Genomic DNA, 26,104 nt, shown 5'->3' with positions numbered 1-26,104 from the left:
AGAAATAGAAGCAATAAGGAAAATACAAACTAAGGGAATTCTGGAAGTAAAGATTTTAGAAATTCAACAGAAACTACAGGGGCAAGCGTCACCAATAGAAAACAAGATATGGAAGAGAGAATCTCAGGCATTGAAGATATGATAGAAGAAATGGATACATCATTCAAAGAAAATGTTAAATCTAAATAATTACTGATACAAATAATCTGGGAAATCTGGGACATTATGAAAATACCAAACCTAAGAATAATAGGAATAGTAGAAGGAGAAGAATCCCAGCTCAAAGGCCCAGAAAATATATTCAACAAAATCATGGAAGAAAATTTTTCTAACCTAAAGAAGGACATGCCTATAAAGATACAAGAATATAGAACACTAAATAGATTGGACCATAAGAAGAACACCCCCTTGCTACATATTAATAAAACATTAAACATGCAGAAAACAAATAAAGAACATTAAAAGATTCAAGGGAAAAATACTAAGAAGCATATAAAGGCAAAACCTATTAGAATTACACCTTACTTCTCAGTAGAGACTCTAAAAGCTAGAAAGGCTTAGATAGACTCTAAGAGACCACAGACACCAGCCCATAATTCTATACTCAGCAAAACTTTCAATCACCATAGATGGAAAAAATATGTTCCATGATAAAGTCAAATGTAAACAATATCTATCTACAAATCCAACCCTACAGAAAGTGATAGAAGGAAAGCTCCAACCCATGTTAACTACACCCACGTAAACACGGGGAATAAATAATCTCATACCAGCAAAATCAAAAGACAGGAAACACACACACACTCCAACAACAACACCAGCACCACTGACAACAACAAAGTAAAAGGGATCAATAATCATTGGCAATTGATATCTCTCAATACTGACAGTGTCAATTCCTTAATAAAAAGACAAAGACTAATAGAATGAAAGCAAAAACAAGATCCATCTTTCAGCTGAATCCAAGAAACATGCCTCAACATCAAGTATAGACTTTTGCATACGGTAAAAGGTTGAAAAAAAGATATTCAGAATAAAGCTGGTGTAGCAATTTTAATATCTAACAAAATAGCCTTCAAACAAAAGCTAATCAAAAGAGATGGGGAAGGATACTACATACTCATCAAAGGAAATGGTGTTTCAATTCCTAATATCTATGCCCCAAACACAAGGGCACTTTCTTTAGTAAAAGAAACATTTCTATAGCTAAATTAACATATTGACCTTAACATACTGATAGTGGGAGATTTCAGTACCCTAATCTTACCAACATACAGGTTATAACAAAGAGTAAATAAAGAAATATTGGGGCTAACAGACATTATAAAACAAATGAACTTAACAGATATTTACAGAACATTGCACCAAAACACAAAAGAATATACCTTCTTCTCTGCACCTCATGAAACTTTCTCAAACATTGACCACATACTTAGACACAAAGCAAATCTTAACAAATACAAGAAATCTGAAATACCTCCTTACATCCCATCAGACTATCACAGATTAAAGCTAGATATTATCAACAACAGAAAGCTTACAAATTCATGGAAGGTGAACAACTCTCTATGAAAAATGGATCAAAACACAAATAAAGAAATTGAAGTCTTTCTAGAATTCAATGAAAATGAATACACAGCATACTGAAACTTATGGGACATAATGAAAGTGGTGCTAAGAGGAAAGTTCATAGCACTAAGTGCCTACAAAAAATAAATAGAGAGATCTCATATCAGCAACCTAACAGCACCTAGAAGACCTAGAACAAAAATAAGTAAGCACTTTCAAAAGGACTAAATGGCAAGAAATAAATCAAACTGAGGTCTGAAATCAATAAAATAGAAACAAATAAAACAATACAAAGAAGCAATGAAGCAAAGAGCCAGTTCTTTGAGAAAATCAACAAGATAGACAAACCATTATCCAAATTAACTAAAAGATGGAGAGAAAGTATCCAAATTAATAAAATCAGAAACAAAAAGGAGGACATAACAACAGACACTGAGGAAATTCAAATCATTAGAACATACTTTAAAAACCTGTACTCCACCAAATTAGAAAATCTCAAAGAAATGGATAATTTTCTCAATAGGTACCCACTTACCAAAGTTAAATCAAGATCAGATAAACAATTTAAATAGACCTATACACCCTAGTGAAATAGAAGCAGTCACTAAAACTCTCCTAACCCCACTCCACAAAAGCCCAGGGCTAGACAGTTTTAGTATAGAATTCTACCAGACTTTCAAAGAAGAGTTAATGCCAATACTCCTCAAATTATTCCACAAAATAAAAGCAGAAGAAACATTGCCCAATTCGTTTTACAAGGCTACAGTTACCCTGATACCAAAACCACATAAATACCTAATAAAGGAGATCATTACAAACCAATTTCCCTCATGAACACAGATGCCAAAATACTCAATAAAATACTTGAAAACCAAATCCAAAAACACTTAAAAAAGATAATCCACTATCTTCAAGTAGGCTTCATTGCAGAGATGCAGGGATGGTACAACATGAAAATCAGTTTATGTAATCTACCATATAAATAAACTGAAAGAAAAAACCCACATGATCTTCTCATTAGATGCAGAAAAGGCCTTGACAAAATCCAACATCACTTATGATAAAATTCCTCGAGAGATTAGGGATTCAAGGGACATACCTCAACATAATAAATACAATTTACAGCAAGCCAATAGCCAGCATCAATTAAATGGAGAGAAAATTAAAGCAATTCCACTAAAAGCAGGAGCAAGACTAGGTTGTCAACTCTCTCCATATCTACTCAATATACTACTTGAAGTTTTAGCTAAAACAATAAGACAACTGAAGGTGTCAAGGGATACAAACTGGAAAGGAAGAAGTCAAAGTATCTTTATTTGAGATGAAATGATAGTATACATACGTGACCCTAAAAATTCCACCAGGAAACTCTTACAGCTTCATCAAAGTGGCTGAATATAAGATTAATTGTAAAAAAAAATCAGTAGCCTTCCTACATGCAAAAGACAGACTGAAAAGGAAATAACACCTTTCATGATACCCTCAAGTAATATAAAATATCTTAGGGTAACTCTAGCCAAGCAAGTAAAATACTTGTATGATTAAAAATTCAAGTCTTCGAAGAAAGAAATTAAAGAAGATATCAGAAGATGGAAAGGTCTCACATACTCATGGATCTAGGATTAACCTAGTAAAACCAGCCACCCTACCAAAAGCAATCTACAGAATTCAACAATATCAAAATCCCAATATAATTTTTTTTCAGACCTTGAAAGAATAATTCACCACTTCATATGGGAAAACAGAAAACCTAGGAAGTTAAAACAATCCTATACAATACAAGAACTTCCAGAAGTTTCACTGTCCCCAAACAACCCAGGCTAATGCTACAGCAGAGTGTTGCCCCATTGCTGAGGACAACACCCATACTGCTCATTGAATGTGGAAAGGTTGAGCTGATGCCTGCATGGAGCCTTCACCCTTATAGTCTAGTCTCTTTGGCACAGGAAGGTTCTCTGCAGAACCAACCCAGCCACAAAATCTTTAATGAACAATCTCTCCTGCCTGCAAGATGTGTGGGGAAATGGTGGTGCAGAACTTTTGGGAGTGGCCAACCAATACCTGATTGTCTGATTTAACTTGAGGTCCACCCCAGGAGAGGGAGCCTATGCCAGACACTGCTTGTATAGCCAGAAACTGGATAGTGGATAGCCTGAAGACCTAGGATAGAACCAAACACAACTTGTGGTCTAAAAAAATTAATGAAATGATTCCTAATGATATTCTGCTGAACTCATAGATCAGTGCCTTGTCCAATCATCATCGGAGAGGCTTCTTCAGGCGTCAGATGGGTGCGTTGCAGAAACCCACAGCCAGACATTATGCAGAGAGAGATACATTGGAGGTCTTCATTAGGTCCCTCCTCTTAGAGCTCTGAAATCCCATTGAAATGGGGGCAGAAAGATTGCAGGAGTTAGAGGGGATAGAGGACACCGGAGCACATGACCCACTTAATCAACTATATAGTACAGACATGGGCTCACAGAGATGGAAGCAGCAGCAAGCACAGGGCCTACATGGGTCTGCACCTGGTCCTCTGAATATATGATGTGGCTGTTAGCTTGGTGAATCTGTGGAACTCCTAACTGTGGGAGCGGGTGTGTCTCTGTCTCTTTTGTGCTGCTCATGGGACCTTTGCCTTCTGTTGGGTTGCCTTGTCCAGCTTAACTGTGAGGGCTTTTGTCTTGTCTTTTTGGATTTTTGTTTTGTCATATTTGGTTGTTGTCTCTTGGAGTCCTGCTCTTCTCTGATGGGAGGAAGGGGAGTAGATTCTGGGGAGAGGGGACGTTGTGTGTGTGTGGGGGAGGGGAGCTAGGAGGAGTGGAAGGAGAGGAAACTGTTGTAGGTACTTATTTCACAGATAATAAAAATGAAGCCTGAAGAAATAAACTAGCATTTCAAAACGCACATCTCTGTGTACAAGTTGCTGCTAATATCTGAGGAGAAATTAATCACATAAGCAATAAAAACTAGGACCTGAAGCGAGAAAGGGTGGAACCACTACTTTGCTGTGCTGAGTTATGAAAGCATATTGAGTATTGAATAATTTAAAGACGATCCTAAGGAGAAATGAGGGTGGAAATCAGAGAAAAACATGAGATAATGTAAAAAGCCATCCTTTATACAGTCTCACAAAATTATGAAAGTTTGGAGAAAAGACAATTATAAGCAAACATAGGATTAAAAAGTTAGTGAAGGCAAATACATGAATAAATAACAACTTTCACAGCAGAGAAAACATATGGGTCATTATGAAAAATATTCTAGTAAAAGTTCAACTAGTCACATCCTATTTTGTGTATCCTGAAATGTAATGAACATAGTTATTACAAATAATGGGCTAGATAAGAGCAATGTTTAATGTGCATATTTTACAGATCAGAATAAATAAAAGTTGTCACACGTCACAAACAGTATTCACTTATCTATAAATTGTGATTTTTTGTGTAATCTTTCTCTTTTTGTTACATCATAGATTTGAGCAGAACTTCTCCTTCTTATTGAGGCAGTCAGTAATAAAACAAATTTTTCTGTGCAGAGAACAAATTGTAAGTTTCCATAGCAACATATTCCCTTAACAAAAACTCCTGGATCATTCATTCATAGATCTGTCTTTTATATATTTCTTATGTATAAATAGTATTTCTAGGCCACAGGATAAACTACTGATTTAACAATCTGAAAGGTATCCTTGTGTCATGTGCTTTAAACAAACATAGAGTGTTCACGGTTATACATTTTTCTGAAAATATATATTGATCCCAAAGAGACTGATTTTTGCTGGAGCTTACCTCCAAGTTAATAATATCCCTTTAGATAATTTTAAGACTTTTATTTAGTCTGCTGCCCTACTGTGTGCTCAGCCTGTTTAAATTTAAATTGCCTCTAAGAGAACAATGTAATTAAGCTACTACGGCTAGGATTTCCCATGCAATCAGCATGTATAACCTAAGTTTAATATATGACTTTACTCTTAAGTTACATACTCTTCCCATGGCCCTGGAACAGAATAATGAATGTGTGTGTGTGTGTGTGTGTGTGTGTGTGTGTGTGTGTGTGTGTGTTGTAATCATTTGCTAAAAGCAGCCAACAGGTTGAAGTTGACCATCAGTAGACAAAATTAATATGCAACAAATGTTGTAAGCAACATGCGGATATAGTTTAATAACACCTGTTTCTGGCTTTGAGTTCTATTCTGGGTTAGTTGGGAAAGTAACTTCTTTCCTTGTAAAACTCCATTAAACTGTTTTTATTTTTTAAATATCTTTCCCATACCATGTTTTCTGTGTTGTTCAATAAATAAATATCAAAGCCCTTTGACCATATGAAAAGGTTGAGATATCAGGGCTTTCTTGACACTCACTCAGACAAAATCACTTCCTCTTGGTTAAAAACTATGCAATCTTCTGTTCTATGCCAAAGATTATACCATCACACAGTGTTATGTCTTCTCCTAAGAGTTAATCCAGCTGGCCTGTCAGTCATCTGGCTAGGAATCTACCCCTCAGGAAATATAATTCACCTGAAGACATTCGAAGAATGAATTACCTTCTTCATGAGATAATGTACTTATTTATCCCATGAACCACTTCCTTAGCACTGCCACACACAAAGCTTCCATTAGGAAGCACTGTTAAGCCTGTCCATTTTCTTTAATTCTAACCCAGAAAAGCATAACATTTCCTTATTTATTTCTATCTTTTACTTTTGGATACTATCCCTGAGCCTCAGTGTACTTTCCCAGACACTTAGGGTTTTCCACCTTGGTCTGAAGCTACTTGGCCTTGCACAGTGCAGTTGCCTCTTTACCAAGTAGCTGCTTACAGACATCAAGAGCTAACTGCCTGTTTTCTGGGACTTTGACTCAAAAAGACATGGCTTTCTCTTTCTTCTTATCCGTCTCCCTCCTCCTGGCAGATTCCAAGGTTATTGACTGCTTTTCCTATTGTTTTTCTCTCACATTCTATGAAAATTATCCATAAGCATTCTTCCAAGTCAGTTTTGAAATTCTTTTACTAATGAGACTAAGAACTCACAAAAGGGATGCTGGCTTTATCAGATTGGTAATGATAAACAATCTGACTGGAGTGATATGAATTTCAATGCAGTTTCTTTTTGGTTCTCTAAAATCCTAAGTTTCGGGTAAATACAGTGGGAGCAGTGTTCAGGTTAATTCCTATGCTTCTCTTACTTATGGTTTATTCTGGTGCTGAGCCTGCCCCGGAGTTTCTGTTGTCCACCAGCACTGTCTTCACATTAGTAGCATCTTTTCCTTGCATACTAGACACCTGTGCTATGCATACTGAATATCTATGCTAACCACACCTAACTCTGCTGTCTGTTCTTCCACCTTGCTTATGTGTCCCAGTCTGTGCACACCCAGAAGGTGTATGTTCACTAGTCACTGTCATGTGTGAATTTCCAGAGATTTGGAGATGGGAAAAGGGACCTCAGAGGTTGAAAATAAGGTGGTGCCTAACTTCTGCCAACTGGCATGAATCAATCAGTTGTCCTTTGCAAGAAAGAGAAGACCTGCAGAGTCAGTGCTTGTGTGGTTAATACATTAAAGAATCCTTAGAGGGGGGGATCAAAGTACCTCACTCTAAAGAATGAGGACTAAAAATTCCTTTTGGATTAATTTGACCAAGAGCAAGCCCAGATTTGAAATGTTTAAGAAAGTATATAACAATCAGCCTACTAGACGGCATATATTTTGTCTTAATTAATCTTCACAACAAGGCAGTGAGGAAAACTGTCATCTCAGTGGACGATTTGAGAAAGCTGCAATACAACCAAATGATTAAATAAACTGAGTTTGCCAAGAGAGGACAGAACCAGCATTTTAATCCAAGACTTACTAAAGAACTCTTGTATTTTAAGATGCGCAGTATTTCACCACAATCACCATTAATCCTGTGCTTGACATGATACCAAAAATTCTCACACACATACTCACACACACACACACACACACACACACACACACACACGCACACATGCACACATGCACACACACACACGCACACACGCGCACACACACACACACATGCACTTACACATATATGTGTATACATATTTACACCTACATACATGCACACACACACACATGCTCTTAAATATGTGCAAACACATTTAATAAATCACATTTTCATGAACACCAATATGGCTTTCTCAGTATCCCTTTATAATACTACTGCTATCATGTGTTTGTTCCTCGGTGCTGTTGCTGTATGCGCTGTTGATAAAAGCTGTGTCACAGTAACGGCAGCTACAGCAGGGGACAGGCCTGACCAGCCACTGAGATGACAAGTCAGTGAGAGACAGTGTCAGACAAGAGAAGCAGCAAAGCGTAGACTCGCCAGTTTGATTCAGTATTGACAAGGAAGACAAGAGGAGTCTATCAGCCTAAAAACAGAAGCAAACAAAACCCATTTATCAGTTTCTTTGTCTCCCAGGCCTGTCCCGTGTACTTTATGTCCAACTCACAGGATGTCAGCATCACTAGGAGACCTCCCAATGAGTTCCAAGAATGACTGATCTGCAGCAAATCAGTGAGGCCATTAACTTCATTTCATGTATTGAGGTAATGCATTTATTCATCTCGGCATCCCCTGTATCTAACTGAAGGCTTTTAAAGCATTTGTTGCTTAATAAAATTTATTGCGAGTTGAGAAAAAATGAGTAGGCTCTAACAGAACTAAATGACAACATTTTTCCACTTTTAAGCATGGGTCAAATATTTTGGAAAGCCATTAACTTTAACTTCATATTTTTAAAAGATTTATTTGTTATTTTAAATTGTGTATAGGTATGTATGTGAGCATGTGGATATGGACATCCAAGTGCTGGCTCCCACAGAGGCCAGAGGCTTCAAGTCTCCTGGAGCTGGAGTTACAGATAGGTGTGTGCTACCTGATATAGGTACTGGAACCCTGAACTTGGGTCCCCTGGCAAAGCAGCAAGGGCTCTTAATCACTGAACCATCTCTCCATGCTGATTATTTTTTAAATTATGTGTACCTTTATTGGTGTAGGCACCCACAGCAGCCAGGATAGAGTGTCAGATATCCTGGAGCTGTAGTTACAGGCCAGGGGCAGGGAGGGGGTTGTAAGCCACCCAGCATGAGTGCCTGGAACAGCACTCCAGTCCACTGCAGGAACAGCAGGAAAGCATTTTTAATCACTGAGACATCTCTCCACCCCTACCTTTCATCACAACACACACACACACACACACACACACACACACACACACACACACACAAAATAGATGAATGCCAAGAAAATTAACATGGAAGAAATCAAATTCATTAGAACTTAAAATGGAGATAAAAGTATCTTCACTACAGTTATATACAAACAAACAAACACACACACAAAACTTGAAGATTTAGTGAGAACCATCTGTTTTTTTTTTTTTTTTTTTTTAATTTCTTTTCCTAAGGCTTAAGTCTCCCATAACAAAGCACAGTTTTCCAGTATCTATTTCATTCAACGTCTAAGTGACATTCTACACTATGAGCATGTTATCTTCCTTGGAGTATTCTTGCCCCAAGATCTACCTGTCATGACACCCTCTAGCTTCCTTCTTCATTTGGCTATTTCTCCACCTGACCTAAAAGGCAGGTCTCTTCAGGATGGGTCCTGAATTCTCCTGTCCTATGCTCCTGTTCTGAGGGAAGTCCTCTACTTCCAGGTCCTCGGCTATAGAGGGAATATTCACAGTATTTTTAAATTAGACATATCATTGCCACTCTCTTTTATTTGTAAAATAAATTTACTTTTCTTCATGCTCATATAATTGATTGTGCTTTTTTAAATTTTTTTAAAAATTTTGAGATTCTAATATATTTATTTTTGAGATTATATTTTATAATTAAATATAATAATTTTGAGATTGATATAATTACATTTGTTGATTCCCTTTTCTTCCTCCAATTTCTCTCATATATCTCTCCCTGAAATGACAATATTTGTTAATGTTTCTGCTTTAGAGTTTTAAAATCTAAGTTTAAATTCCTGAATATATATATATATATATATATGTAATATATATAAATGCTTGCTTTATATTTTAAATTAGATCTCTCCAGAACTCCCCAAATCAGTGCACTAAAAGTGAACTTGTCATTCTTTTTGTGCATCCATCTGTTGCCTTTCCATGACTCCTCAGCATTGTTAATAGTGCATCTTTGCAATCTGGAAGATACTTGTGAGTCAAAGCAGACACATTTCTCTCCATTACCGACATATCCAACAATCTCCTGTGAACTGTCAGTTCTGCCAAAAAATATACCTCAAAGTCATCTATTCATATTAATGGTTAGCAATGCTACTATTACTTCTTCTTTTTAGATTTATCTTTTATTTATGTGTGTGTGCGTGTATGCATGCACAAGTGATTTTAGATTCCTGCTGAAGACAGAAGAGAGTATCAGATGTCATAAACCTGGGATTAGAGGTGATGTTGAGCACCCACCTTGGGGTGGGTGCTTGGTACTGAATTTTGGTCTTCTGCAAGAACAAGAAGTACACTTAACCTCAACAGCTGATCCATCTCTTCACCCCTACCTACTTTTAAATCTTTCAGATATTTGTCCATTTGTTTCCCATTTGTGATTCTCCTAAACTTAAACTATATAATCTTATTCTCTAAGCACCACAAAGAATGACCTTTATTAAAATTTAAGTCACGTAGGTGTCCAATGAGAAGGCTTTAAAAATAACCCCCCTTTGGCTTTGGATGACATTGACTCTAACTAAATAACAAAAACAAAAAAACAAAAGCCCGTCCCACATCTATCTCATCCTTTCTCTTGACCACATTCCCCAAATTTCTGTTTCTCCTGAGCTTGTAATTATTGATTTAAAAAAATAGTAGAGACAAAGATGTAATTAGGAAAGTATGACACTTGAGGTAAGATAATCTTCATAAAGAAAGTGTGACCATTGGTTGTGATGAGGAAATTTCCTTGTCATAATGAGCATTGACTGGCCCTGAGAACAACCAATCTTGCCAATGTAGCCAAAGATTGACTAGCAACATCTGGGCACATCAGCACAAACTTCACTGCAGAACTTGGTTGTGGATGCTTCCTAAGACAAAGAATAAACTGAGTGGGGCCAGAAAGACTACACAAACCTTTGTTTCTTCATCATGAGAGACTGGGCAGGTTTTTCCTCATTCTTAGGGAATGTAAAGGAAAATGGGAAGTAGACACTTTAGAGAACATTAATTCCTGGAAAAAATTTATTACAGGAATCAAGAGCACTGTGTTGAGGTTTAATTTGTATCATTGCTAGACTGAAAGAATGTTCAGCTTTCATAAAATTGATATGAGTGGGAATCAGAATGAGGAATATGCACAAAAAATAAAATGATGTATTATATAACCAAAGAGAAAGCAAACCAGATAAAGTAAAAAAGGTAAAATTTTAGTAAAAATCTAATACCTGAGCTACTATTACTATGAACTAAAACATCTTTCAGAAAACCAATGATGATTAAATTATTAATATGATGAATTAGAATAATTATTAATAACAAATGTATTTCACGACACTTTCAAACAAGAGATCAACAAGTATTTATGAGAGTAACCTAGGTTTATTAATCTTGTTCCCTATATATTTGAGGTTGAGATTTATGTTTTTCATAAGATGCATATTTTGTTTTAATTTAGTTTGGTATCAGTTTCATGTTTTCCAATTTTTAAAAAGATTTTCAAAATTATTTATTTATTGTGCATTTGTGTTTTGCTATGTAAGGGTTTGAGTCCCCTGGAACTTTAGTTACAGACAATTGTGAGCCACTATGTGGGTGCTGAGAATTGAACCTGGGTCCTCCAGAAGAGCAGTCAGGGCTCTTAACCGCTGAGCCGTCTCTCCAGCCCATTTTCTGATTTTATACTTTATCTTTTTCTTCCTACTTGGCAATCCCAGCTTTGTAGGAAACTCGGCTTAACTTTCTTTTAAATTTTGTGTTTTGGTTTCTCCGGTAAGTCATTGGGGATTTATTTTATTTATTAGTTTATTCGTTTACTTTTTTGGTGTAGGAGAGTGAAACTGGGGCGGGCGCCACGAGTGCTCTGTCGCTGCCAGTCACTGCCTCCCCCACACAAACTCTTAATATGTTGCAATGGGGTTCTACTAAGTGGCCATGGCTGGCCACAAATTCATTCCGTAGCTCAAGCAGTTTTTAAACTTGCAACAGTTCTGGCTTATCTTCAGGGTATCTGTGACTACAGGCTTGTGCTACCAGGCTTTGTCTGATTTTTATATCTATTTGCTTTCCTTGCAGCATCGTAATGATTTATTAGTTATCTTTCAGTGCCTGCTTCAACAGCTGGTGGTATGAGATGGAATAAAATGGTGTATGGAACTCAGTGTGGCAACAGGCACATCGTGGAGACTGAAAAGGCTGTATCATGCTGTACTGTTAACATTGTAACCACAGGTCTTTGCTTAGCTCGATCAGCCTGAGGTTACATAGCAGCCACAAGAACAGAAATGAGGGGTTTACCTCCCTAAGTTGATCTCAAGAACTTTGGCATCCCTTGAGCTCAGTAATTTCTCATCTTTCCCAATAAGCTTCCTTGGCATACTCGGAGGCTGGTTCCCTTGTGGTCCTTACCTGGATTTTCAGTTTTCCTCTTCAGGGAAATGAAGGGGCACCCAGCCACTGGGCGTCCTCTACCTTGGAAAGCTTGCCTCTTCCTTCAGCAGAAGAGACCAAACACATAAGGCTAAATGTAGACTTGTTTGCAGATGGAAGAGAGCAGTATTGCTTCCTTTTAACTCCATTTCGTTGCTTAGTGCTAAATATTAAACATTTTTTTAAGCCTTATCTATGAATGTTCCCTAGAGAAAAGTCTCCTAAATGAGCTTTACATGTAACCTATTTCTGGCATAAAAGCCATTACAAGAAAGAAAACCAAGGGTTTCTGAATGAACAAACACAGGGTACTGTGAGGCCCCATCCTGGAAGTCCTAACGTAGGGGTGTCCCACAGGGCTCAGGGCCTTAATGTGTGTTTTCACCAAGTATCTCGGGTGATTCTTCAAAGGGAGTCTTGGGAAGCATTGGAAGAGAGCAGTACAGACAGGGATTTTATCATTTTATTTTTCATCTAAGAAGTGAGGCAACCGTATAGCCTAAAGTAGAGAGAGAGAGAGAGAGAGAGAGAGAGAGAGAGAGAGAGAGAGAGAGAGAGAGAGAGAGAGAGAATGAAGAAAAAAATCAACTCCTTCTCTTCAAATACAGTGTTTGTAATTTTAATATTTTTATTTTTTCTGGTTTTCTTTGTTGTAGGATGAAGTTTAGGTCATACTTATTCCACTTCATGTTATATATTAAGTGTTCTTCTGTGTCTACATATTTAACATATTAAAGATTGCACTACCCTTGCCATTGTGAACAGTATTGTGATGAATTCGACTTTGAGGCTTGTTTTACATTTTGGATTGTATTGCTAGAAGTTAAATTGCGACTTTAAACAATATGAGATTTCAAGGCTCTGTGTATTAATAGTTTTCCAAAAATGTTGTCCTGATTTGTATTGCAACTATAATGTAAGAATGTACCATTGCCAGCATCTAGTGTTTTAACTTTTAAATGTTTGCAAATTTAACATGCAGATGATTGAACCTTGTTATTTTGCTTTTGCATTTCTATGAAGCATTTAAAATGATCTCCTTCTGCCTACTATGTTAGCTGACAAGGTGACAGTGAGCAGATTCATGACCCTTCTGGTTATAATTAAGCATTCCCCCCATATAATTAAGCATATGCCCACCATAACAAAGTTAAATCCCTAGCTTTTGTCTTCAAAGTCCTGGATGACTTCTTTTTCTCCTCCACCTTGATTTTATATTTTAATCCATTGTGAACCCCTTGATATTTCTTTAAAAATACCTTTGTACACAAGAAAGTTTTTATGCAGAAATATATATCTTTATAGTATAGATATAGATATACTAGAATATATCTTTATACTAGAAAACACTCCAATATATTAATTTTACAAAGAGCAATAGAATTAAAAGATGTTAGTATTTCCAATGTAAAATGAGCAGTTTGTATATTAGAAGTTCTTATTCTCTGCAATGTCAAAAGACAATTAAAAAATAGCAAAAACACAAATATGTATAATTGTCATATGTGTACTGTGAGAATAGTGTTGATATGAAATAATTAAATTTAATGCAAGCTTTTTCAATGAAAACATACTTTAACTCCAGATGTTTATTATTATATATTTATTTTTATTGCTGTTTTATTATTCAACTTATTTTATGATGTCATAATTATTTACCAAAATCTGAAAAGACAGTAATAGTATAAGACAATTTTAAGTTAACTTTCTTCTATAAATAAAACTGAAACAAAGCTAAATGTGTTCATCAGAATATGAAGCCTGTGAACCTTTGCATGATAGAGTCAGTACTTAAATCATTGGGAGCACAACTGTGAGGAAACCAGTGATGTAAATATACACCATCAGATCTGTGACAAGTGTATACTTAGTTCTTTATCTATTTAAATTAAGCTTGTGTTAATTAGAATTAAAAAGTTTAAACTTACCAAAATGACATCCCTTCCAATGATAATTACATGGATTTATATAGTCAAGTCAATCAATCTTGAGACAAGAACCAAAAATAGGTGAAGCTTAAGGCTTGGGAACGATCAACATATACAAAAGGAGAGAATGATGTGATTTTATTTTGGCTCATGAGCTCTAGAATCTCCAAATGATTTAATACACATTCAATAATCTTCATGTTTTTCTTTAAACTGTGTTTATATAATAATATATTCTAATTCCTATCCATGAATGGAAGCTATCTCCCTTTTTAAATGTCACTAATTTTTTTAACACTTTAGACATTGCCTTTGTGTGATATTTGCTCCGCCCATGACTTTGGGTTACAGGGTTCGAAGGAGAGGAGGGGGAGAAGGGTCACATGCCCTGTTCCCCGTTCCTGCCTGCGAGGTGGATTTGCTCCCTGTCAGATCAGAGGACGACTTCGGCTGTCTACTCCATTCTGTATTTGTAAGTGTATTTCCTCAATTTGTATCTTAATAAATTCTTATTACCCATTAAATAGACTCACATGGATTGATCATAATAGGCTTTTATAAACAAACATTAAAGGTTTTTAAGCTTTTTAAGAGATTTTAAGCTATGAGTTACTGTATATGGAAATTAAATAACAAAATTGATATAATATATAATATAATAAAGGGTTGCTGACTGACACAGGATTACATAACACAAGCCCAAGTTTTGCAATGTTACCTATTGCATTAGTTCTTGAATTAGGGATGTATCTTGCAAATTATAAAAATCCAAGAATGATAAGGTCCATAAAGTAAAATATCTCCTTCTTATTTCAATTATCATAAACAGTAAACACTATTTTAAAAAATATACCTGAATATATTTTATTATATATAACATATACTAATATTATATCTTGTGCAGTTATATATAAGTTTCAAATGTGTTGTAAATACACATAAGACTTCAAAAATATTAAATCTGTCTCTGATCAAATTTTCTTCCAAGAATCAAAGAATATTTTTAAAATCAAATATATTTTCTCATTCCCATTAAAATTAAAGAATAAGAAAGAACTATTTTGCATTTGAAAGTCATCTTAACACACAAATTAAATAATTTTTGCTGTCTGTACTAATTATTACAATTACACATCTATATGCATTTAATAAATCATCATCCAATGTTCATGAAACTATCTTAAATCTGCATCAAAAAATCTAATTAAACCACCTACTCAGAATTTATGAATTGTATAAGCATTAAACATAACATTGTCAGAAAATTCAAGTTTAGCCTTAAATTGTTATTTTAAAAGATAGAGGTAAAAATAACATGTTGGCAAAAATTTAGTGGCCCTAATAAAACTATGTCAACTGATTTTATAATCACTGTAAATAATAATTTATGTTCAGGAAATCTTTGGAATTTACATGTGTGAAAAATCTGAGACAAGACACTAGTAAATCAACCCCAAAGTATTATTTTTGTGATATGTTAGTGAGTAAGTATCTTATATGATAATAGATGCATAGACAGATGACAAATAATACATAGGTAGATGGTAGATATTGATAGATGATAGATAGGTATATAGATAGATAATAAATGATTAATAGAAAATATATATGTAGATATAGATGATAGAATGATAGCTGATAGATAATAGATACATAGAGGATAGAAATAGATAGATAGATAGATAGATAGATAGATAGATAGATAGATAGATAGATAGATAGATAGACAGACAGAGGGGTAGTTTGAATGTATTTGGCCCCCATAAACTCATAGGAAATGGCACTATTGGAAGGTGTGGCAATGTTGATGTAGGTATGGCCTTGTTGAAGGAAGTGTGTCACTGAACTCTTTGAACATGCTTTGAACTCTCTTTTGCTTAAGCTTCACTCAGTTTCATAGACCATTTCCTGCTGCCTTCTAATCAAGATGTAGCCAGCAACACGTCTGCCTGTATGCCTCTATACTCTCCACCATGATAATAATGGACTAAACCTCTGAAACTGTAGGCAAGCCACTCCAATGAAATCTTTTCCTTATAAGAGTTGCCATGATCATGGTGTCTCTTCACAGTACCAAAAACTCTAATTAAGACAGACATACACATAGATAGACAGCTTCTGACCACAGAGTACACAACTGGTATGGCAATACAGTTGAGCACCTATTGTAGAAAATCATGATATTTAGTAACTCAGTAAGACTATCTTTGACCTGTAGAATACTATTTATTATATGATACTTTCTCATAATTGCTTTTAAAATTTAGCAAGAAATCAGAGAATCACGAAATCACTGAGAGTAGAATTATCATGGCTTCTAGCCCACTAATTTTTCTGCTTTCTCTAAATCCCTGAATCTTCTTCTTTCCTATTTCATTAAAATTTCTGTAGTACTTATAGCACATGGATGTTCACATCCTAAACACTTGATTTTTCTGACTCTTTAATGGCACCCATCTCTAATGCCATTAGTACTTGATGAACTCAACTACACCTTCCTGTTTGCATTTGTCTTTAATCCAAGCAGTTGCTCACCACAACAGGAGGGCGAGATAGTACATGGCAACCCCTTCTTGATTCTTTGGGTTCCTTTGTCTCCTAAACATCTAGAAGCCCATTACCAGTAATTCTTATTCCCCTCAAATTACTGACAATGCAATCTGAACCTCTTCTATAGATAACCTAATCTTATACTCCATAGAGATGAAAGAACCATTCTTCAAGATACCACTACCTTAAGCACTAAAACAATTTGTTCTGTCCTCAGTTACTGGTCTGACACAGCAGAGTTATCACAAGGCCCCAAAAAGACTCAAGTAGTCTTTGGATTCCAACCCTTTTCAGCTTTCTAAGTTTCTAAGAAATCTCAGTATCACTCTGCCTCTCTACCCTGCCACCTCCATATCAGCTTTTCCTGCTCCATCACTTTGAACTTTCTTAGTTCATCAAGCATTGGATTCCGCACACCTTAGTTTCAATGCTTTTTTATTATTTTTAATACTATCCATCTTCAGGTTATATTGATTTTCTGTCATAAGATCAATAAATCCACTCGCTTACTCTGTCATTTATCTTTATATCGTGGTGGGTGGGGATGTCAAGGATCAAAGCCAAGACTTCACATCTACTAAGTGAATGCTGTACCACTGAGCTGCATCCCTAGCCCTCATCTGTATTTTTTTTTCACCTTAAAAGCATTCCAAACAGTAAGAAGAGAGGGCCAACAATAGATTCCTTTTCTCTATCTCATTGGGTGACATAACTCTACAGCCAATACCTGCAGCTACAATTCTAAGCCTGGCTCATTCTGACCCTATCTTTGATTTTGTTGTATTGGAAGTGTACCATTTCTACTGACTAAGTTCTTAAGTATTTCTCTGTCTGCTATTAAGTATTTCTCTGTCTGCTATGCCTCTCCAGTTACTCTATCAATTTATAAGGTCTGAATTATTATCTCTTACTTGGAGCATCCAAGTTTGCCTTTTTACATTATGGTCTTCATGGAGCAATCTTTTAAAAATACAAGTAAAATATATGTTTTCCCATCAAAACCTTTAGTAACTTTCCTTTCCTCCTCAGAATCTTAACTAAAATCTTCAAAATGACATACATTCTTGCATTCTGCAATTGAACAAGCACATTCTTCTCAGTATTCTTGGTAAAGTCTGTACACCACTAATCAAAGCGACTTTAAACAACCTGTTCCTAAGACTGTGACTATATAAACCATAAGTTTAAGCTTCAATGTAATTCCCAAAGGACAGTTTTCTGATCAAGACTAGATTGTGCTTATTACATTCCATCTTATAAATTTATGTATTATGTCCCCTATGTCTACATTTTACCCATTTTTGTTTAATATTTACCTAAAGCATGAGTGAAAGGGCTGTTTTAGATTTTTGCTCAGTGTGCCTAGCACTCAGCACAGTACTATGAACACCCAGTCCATACAGTACTAAAGGTTATCTTTTAATGTCTGTTGAATACATTGGTAAAACTCCCTATTTTAAAGCCATATAATATATTTGTTCCAATTATTCTTTCTGATGATTACTGGAATGATGACAAATTTCTATCATTTTTGCAGCAGAAGTTACTGGGATATTTGTGAGTGGGTATTCAAATTAATTTAAAAAGCAGTAATTACAATCCACTTAGGAAACTGCAAATACTCCACTCTGCCTTTCTTTGACTATCATAAATTTGTTTCCTTACAGCCTTCTTATTACTACAGCTTGTCCCCTCTCCTCACTGGGGGAATTACTTAATGTTCATAAGTTACAAAGGAAAAATCTTCATACTACCGACTCTACACAAAAAGACTTAGTATCTGTATTCTGGCCCTTACAAAATATAATTTTAGTTTTCTAACAGTTATTTAACTATTATCAGGCTTTCAATTTGATGAGGGCCAGAATCTTTCTCTGTTCCACTCATGGATCAAACCCCAGCAATTAACCATTTGTTCAGAAAATGTGATAGGTAAGGCATTGGTTAAACATAATGAAACATTGACTTGAAAAATTATTCTTTTTTGGTGATACATAGACTGGAGTTCTGTAAAATTCTGTTCTACAGAGAGGACATTAGGGAAGGTAAATATTTGTCACTTTTTTTACTATAATTACCTAGAATTTTAAACAGTCAATTTCCTCACTGAATTCTATTAGTGATTCTTGAGATTCATTTTCAAAATAAATAGCACTGCATGCAATGCATTGCTAACTCTGGACTGAGGGTAAAAGAAATCTCAGAGATATGGACAAACCATGATGGAGCTGTGTGATTTTGACATAAGGAGCATGGGTTGGAATGAAAAAAAAAAACTCAGTGTATTTTTTGTTTCTTAGATGTGGTGTTTTCATGTTTAAACATCTTAAAAACTAGGATTCGTCTTAAAACCAAAGGGACTCCTTAGTTTTGTCAGTAATATTTTCTAATTGTCAGTAAAGGAAACAACACTGTCTAAAGATAAAGTATTTTTATTCAATACAGCATCCACAAACAGGATCAAGAAAGGTTTGTGAGATAAAAAGAGAGAGACAAGAATACGAGTGTTAGAAAAGAAGAATTCTAGATTTATTTATATGTGTCCATCACTATCCTGTGCTTTATACATAGGAAGACCTGGTAGAATTGGTCATGGATGTATCTGCCTCACATTCTGTGTTAGCTACTTTTTCATTACTGATACCAAATGTTTAACAAAAAGCAGCTTAAAGGAAGAAAGTTATATATTGAGTTATGGCTTTAGAAGATACAGTTGATCTTGGGGGCCAAGGCATAGCAGCAGAATTGGCTCATACTTGCCATTGGGGGAACTTGCTCATATCCTGATGAGTCAGGAAGCACAGAAAGAAAAATGCTGGTACCCCACAAGCTCTCTACTTTCCCCCATAGGATGGTGCTACCCACATTAAAGGCAGGTCATACAGGTACTTCAGTAGATCCACTCTGGAAAGTGCTTACAGACACACTCAAAAGTGTGCCTCGTTAATTTCCTAGGTATTTCTAATCCACTAGAAATGACAATAGGAATTAACCATCAAAACTCTAAATTACTGAAAAATGAGACTACACATTATTTTAGCTTTTGTTCCCTAATGCTAAGCACTTACTATAAGCTCAAGTTCATTTGTTCAAGTAAATTAAATCTAATAGCTTTGAATTCTACACAAAGGACACCAAACAATTTGTTGAGATAAATTTGTTAGGTACTTCACAAAAGTATATTGAGCTCTTCAGATAAGGGACATTAACTTTCTTGAACTACTTGATTATTCTCTAACTCACTGAACCATTTATCTCTTGAACATAGCAATTACCAAATAAGGAATTGCTGGTAAAGAAAGGAATTAAAATCTACTGCTCTGGAGCACTAAACAATGCCCAAGATGACCTAAAACATTTGTTAAAAATAGATATATTCTTACCAACAAAGCTAGTTTTGTTAATTATCACAGAAGGAAGATATATATTTCAAAGGTTCCAAATTCCAGGAGCTTATGAAAGTGAACACATTACTGTGGCCAACAAAGTTAAGACAAGTAATATACAAACAATGGCAGTATTGCAATGGAAACACATGTAAACATCTTCCAATCACAACCTGAGTGAGAATGATAGTGAATCTAACAGGAGCGTCCTGGCTACCCAAGCAGTAGAAACAGACAGTGAGCAGTTCCACAAATCAGAGGGCTCCGAAAGAAAAAAAAATCCATCTACCACGTAACGTGTTATAAGGAAGTTTTTCTAGACCAAGGGTATCACCAGACAAGACAAAAATGGATGTGAAATACACCGATGAAGATTAGAAAAGTGAACTTTCAAACTGATGGAGTGCAGAACTGAAGCAGAATTAAATCTTCCATCACAATGACACAGTACACAATCCCTGATGCATCAACTTATAGTGCATTCGATTCCCGAAAATTCAATACATGATTAAGACTAAAGAAACAAACTTTAAGCGTCAGTGCCTTTTCCCCCCTATCTTTAGTGAGTGAAGCAGTCATAATAAAAAACATAACTTTAAGGAATAATGGAAAAACTCATTTTTGCTATGTCAAATAAGACTGGATATTGAGAGATGGCCCTCGATTCAACCCCTTCCTCACTAAACCTGAATATCAAAATTCACTTTTGAAAGTAAGTTGGACTTTACAGAAATTTCTCTCAAGATCTTTATAGTGAGGCCATTTGCAGACACTACTCCCTTCCCAAACCACCCATCAGAGATCAGAATCAAAACCATAATCCCAGCAGTCATCTAGAAGTAATGACTAAAAACTGTAGCAAGGTAATTCAAAGAAGGCAGGTAAAGAGTATCCCAGGGTATCAAACCCCTGCAGGAGATGTAGCACAAGGCTCATTTAGCTTTGTTTAAACTGATATCAGAACAAGACAAGCCTTTGGGAAAGAAGAAACAGAAAGGTCTTGTGATCATGGGTCCAATATCCACAAAACTGAACCAAAGCTGAGTACTGCCTTGGTTTTCTTCTCCAGTTTCTTCCTATCTTATTTTTAAACTAAGAATTACCCTACTTAAAGATTAATAACAGCAACTGAGAACTAGATAAGAACAGAAGCTAAAAAGGTCACTTTTCAATAGAAAAAAATGTATTAAATGTGTATCACAAATTAACACTGTATTAAGTGATTTGGTAATATAAAGTCATTGTACAAAGAGACCTGGTCTCAGGAAGCTTCAATCTAGATGATACATGATCAACAAGAAGGGATTATTAAATCATTCACTAAGATGGAAAGTTATAGTTATATGAAACTATAGAGAAACAGTGGCATGTAAGGAGAAGCAGAATTAATGGAAAATTGAGTAAATAGTGGGTTCCAAAGGATATTCAGAGAAGCCACAATGACCAGGTGAATTTGAGTGGATAAAGTAAAGGTATACACAGCAAGAGATTGGATATTTGGTAGAAAGGCATTTTAGATGGGAGGAGAGTATAAGTGAATAGAATTTGACATCAGAATGCTGGTGGCTGTGGTTGTGTAGCAGGCAAGACAGACTTTTACAAAATCCTTGCAAAGAACTTTACATTTGCTCTGAGGGAAATGGAAAATCACTGTTGTGTTCTAAGCACATGAGCAACTAGATCTGAATAATGTTCTACAGGGAAACCCTGGTTTCTATGTTGAAAACACAGTGGAAAAAGCAAAAGCTAGAAGACCTATGACTAATCCAACTACAAAATACATGGCACTTAGGCAAGATCAGAGATGTTGTAATATACTCAAAGTGGGTTGTGAGGAGAGGAAAAAAGGATAATTCCAAGGTTTCCAGCCAGAATATGTGGGTGGATGGTTGTGGTGGTTTGAAAGAAGACGGCCCCGAATGGGAGTGGCACTATTAAGAGGTATGACCTTCTTAGAGGAAGTATGTCACTGTGAGGGCAGGCTATGAGGTCTTTTTTGCTTAAGCTTCCCCCAACATGACTGTCAATTTGACTTCCTGTAGCACTCTCAGCTCCAGTACCATGTCTGCCTGCAAGGAACCATGCTCCCCTTCATGATGACAATGGACTGAACCTCTGAAACCATAAGCGAGCCACCCTCAAGTAAATATTTTCTTTATAAGAGTTGCCATGGTCATGGTGTCTCTTCATAGCAATAAAAACCCAAATAAGATAGAAGTTGGTACCAGGAGTGGGGCATTGTTGTGATAGGCTGCACAGAGAAAGAGGAAGCTGGAGAGCCCTGATTTGAAAGTGCTAAGTTTGAAGCATCCATCTTGTGCATGGGGAGATGTTGCTTAGAGCACAGAATATACACATCTGGAGTTCAAGAGAGAGATCTAACCTGAGAATATCATGTAACTGATGCCAGCTGGTACTGAAAGCCAGAAGGAGTTCAGGGAGTATGAAATTTACCAGAGAACAGGAGAGAGAAGCAGGGAGATAAGAGCAAGACCTGAGGCCACGGTTTGACAACTACAACAAAAGCCAGAACAAGAAGAGAAAAGAAACTTAACGGATTTCAACAAGTACAGACACATCACGGGGGAGGAATAAGCAAGAGATGAGTCTGACACATAGTCTTAGCAAGATGGAAAAACTGATAGCCTCGAAATAAGCATTTTTAAAAGGTAATGGGGTGAATGAATGTGAGACCATACTTGGTATTACTTCCTTGGTAAGTTTAAGAAAAACTTGGGGAGGAAGCCTTGAGGACATTGAGTTCAGGCAGTTTGCAAAGGCATCAGTGCTGAGAGAGGGAACATTAGGAAACTGGAAAGAAGTTGAGCTAAGAGTAAAGGTTTTGTTCTTAAAGTTGAGAACTGAGATATAAGAGCATTACTCAAATGAAATCAAAATCCTGAGAAGAAATAGACAAAACTCCTCAATGAGTCCTTGAATACATGTAAGGGGTTGGGGGCATGCTGCAGGGAGAGGAATTGAGGGAGAACAACACACAGTTACTGTGTCTGTTCTGCAAGATAAAGACAACAAATGCTGACAGTGGCACTGGTGATGCCAGGAAATGTGTTCTAATGATTTCAGACTTTCCAGGGATGTCCAACATGTGATTATCACTTAAGAGCAGCAAAGAGCATCCAGAGTTTTGAGATACTAATTTTGAAAAATGAGAAAACAAAGAGAATAGCGGTTTAGTATGCAATTTCCTGGTAGCATAAGACATCTCGTTAAAACTTAGCATTATACAATGATATAAAAGTAAAATCAACATTTTTTATGAGATAACATAAAGATTAAGGCAAGGAAGAAGAATCAAGGGTATAATGATGGTTGGTTTTAATGTCAACTTGCCACAAATTAGAATCATCTTGAGTAGGGAGCCTTACCTGAGGAATTATCCTAATTATTTTATTGATACAGAAAGGCCATCCAAGTGTAGACAGCACCTTCAGTGGCAGCCCTGATTTCAAAGGAGAGGTCATGACAGAAGGAAGACTATCACCTTTTGTCCTCTCTCTTGTCTGCCCAGCTCTCCCATTTGCTGCTGAGTTGACTTATCATGTTGCTGCTGCTAGTGCCAATTCCATTGCTGATATCAGAACCAGCATCTAGACTCCATTACTGACTGAGAGCCAGCTCTCCAGGGACCTTTCAAGTTTGGGGGACCAGACCGGGACTGCTAAAGTACTCAGCCTTGTGGACTGAATAACTACCGAATTCTTGTTCTCTCTGAGGCAAGACCGTCACTGGGTGTCTATTCCAAGTGCTGAGGCACCCAGCCTCAAGGACCAAGGAGCTACTGGGTTGTCAGCCTTTCAGGTGCAAGAAAACTATAGTTATTATCTTTACATAAGTCTAATGAATACATTCTCACATGTTCATCCTATCTGTTCTGTTCCTCTAAAGATCTCAGATCACTGAACTGTATATGTAAGGGTAGATATAAAGACTTACTGTGGGGTCATAACTAAGTAAGTATATGTAGGTTTAGAAGGGGATCAGTTGAATTTGGGTCAAATTGAATGAATAATTTATTATAACATACAAAGAGCTGTTGAATGCCAAGATAGAGAAGGAAATGAACTGGAAAAATAGGAAATGCTAGTCAGAGGGGAGTACAGATATAGGAAATTACATTTCTAAATTTATTGATGAAAAGGCAAACACCGAATGTACAGATGAAAATGAGTTATCCAAGGCAAGCTGGAGACAGCAGATACAGGCTCAAAGAAAATATGATTGAATACTCAAGAAGAGTCAATCAATCAATCAATGCTATATAGCTATTTCCTCTTGTTCTTGACTTCATTTTCCAAAAATTAAAAAAAAAATAAAGATTTAAAGTAATTGCCTTACCCAGTGAGTTTGACTGCATGTGTCCGAAGTTTTCTATATTTTTCTGATTCTTCATTTGTGCTGATAACATGTCTGTATATCCCTGTCTTATAGTAGAAGAAATCTTCATGGACTTGCATTATGGCTGAAATAAACCCAAAAGGATAAACAGCACCGTTACTAAAATGCTTCTTCAAAACCTCAGAGTGCTCCCAGAACAATCAATGGTTAAGTTGTGAGGAGTGGGGTCTAAGGAGACAGAAACCTCATTTTCTTCTTATCAATTGGTTACAAACTTTTCCTATTCCTTAAAAAAAAAATTATACTATTTAGAATATTACTTATGTACATATTTTACATTTAAAATGTCTTTCAAACCTTTCTTTGTTGGGTTCTAATAAAAGAAAAATCATGCACAAAAGAATATTCTGGCAGGACTTCATCCTTTCTGCTCTGGAGAGCTGAGTCGGTGTTGTACTTTTTACAAACCATAACCTATGCTTCATAAATCCTCCTTCATTCCTTCTCTTAGATTACTTTGCTATTCCATGTGGTGCTTTGTGGAAGGACTTGTGCAATTCAGGTTGAAAGCTTTAAACTTCTCTTTCAGGAGGCATGTTCTGAAGTTGTTGTTTTTTTTTTTTTAAATTGGAACTAGATATGAATATGATAGCTAAGAAGGAAGCTTATCTATCTTAACACAACATGTGTTTTAAGTGAAGTCAGAATTAAGGTCACTGGCATTTGCTAGATCCCACAGTGAAGCTCATGCTGGAAAGGGAAATGTGGCTTTTCATGTTCTGTTTTTAGCTTCGTTCTTTAGCATTCAAGGCCTTTGGGGGTTGTAAGTGTCATTGGAAGTTGAGTCTCCTTTACTCACTATAAAACACACACCCCACAGAGTTTTAAGAATTTTTAGATTGTACCCTGTGTAAAGTTATGCTTTCTGCAGGTTTTAGAGAAATACCCACAGTGTTATTTATTCAACATGTAATCCAGTTGACAATTTTTTTTGTCCCGAGGCTGACAGAAATGCTATAAGTTAAACCAGGCTACAGCTAACGGGCAATCAAATTGCATCTACAGCAAGAACCAAGTAGCATTCTTTTCATTCACAAAAATAAGAAGATATTCCCAGTGATTTTCCTTTCTATGTAACTACTGACTCTTTCAACTCTTACCACTCAGCTCTACTTTAAATACCATGGACAAAATGCATTATGACTGATATAAAACATTGTCAACTAAAGCAAAGGGCAAGAAGCCAACATGAGTAACACAAAGATACCATCTTCCTTCAGTCTCTGACATGAAACCAAAGCAGATGAATCTACAAGCTTGCAAGTGTGCAAGAACCTGTTCTGCACTCTGAGTCTTGGGAAGCTGCACACAGTAAACTATTGCACACAACTGTAAGATGGGTGAGGACAAAAGACAGAAGTCCTGGTGCATGTTTTATCTTGACTGTGGCTAAGGCTGGTGGGAGATGTCTTCTCAACAATTCCAAAATAAGAGCTCACTGATTTTATTTTTTATTTTATGGCCTTGAAGTTTTTCTATTTCTAATTTGTTATCTGAAATTCACAAAAATAATATATGGCCACAAAGTAAATCTCAGTTTTCCACAACATAAAAAAAAAAAAATCAGATCCAAACTTATTTTGATTAAGAGTAGAGGTTGGG

The 26,104-nt window shown here is 36.1% G+C and overlaps 1 protein-coding gene across 2 annotated transcripts in view; it reads right to left on the bottom strand.

The window, feature by feature from the left end:
* The window catches only part of Tinag (tubulointerstitial nephritis antigen), a 110,070-nt gene that overhangs the window by 31,222 nt on the left and 52,744 nt on the right, over positions 1 to 26,104 (bottom strand). For both annotated transcript variants that reach the window (XM_028864907.2, XM_028864916.2), the window contains exon 9: positions 24,443 to 24,566. In XM_028864907.2, coding sequence (XP_028720740.1) covers positions 24,443 to 24,566 — 124 coding nt within the window. The remainder of the gene's footprint in view (positions 1 to 24,442; positions 24,567 to 26,104) is intronic.

This window comes from Peromyscus leucopus, chromosome 14 (genome assembly GCF_004664715.2).
Source record: "Peromyscus leucopus breed LL Stock chromosome 14, UCI_PerLeu_2.1, whole genome shotgun sequence".
Taxonomy (NCBI): Eukaryota; Metazoa; Chordata; class Mammalia; order Rodentia; family Cricetidae; genus Peromyscus; species Peromyscus leucopus.
This window is presented reverse-complemented; position numbering and strand designations above follow the sequence as displayed.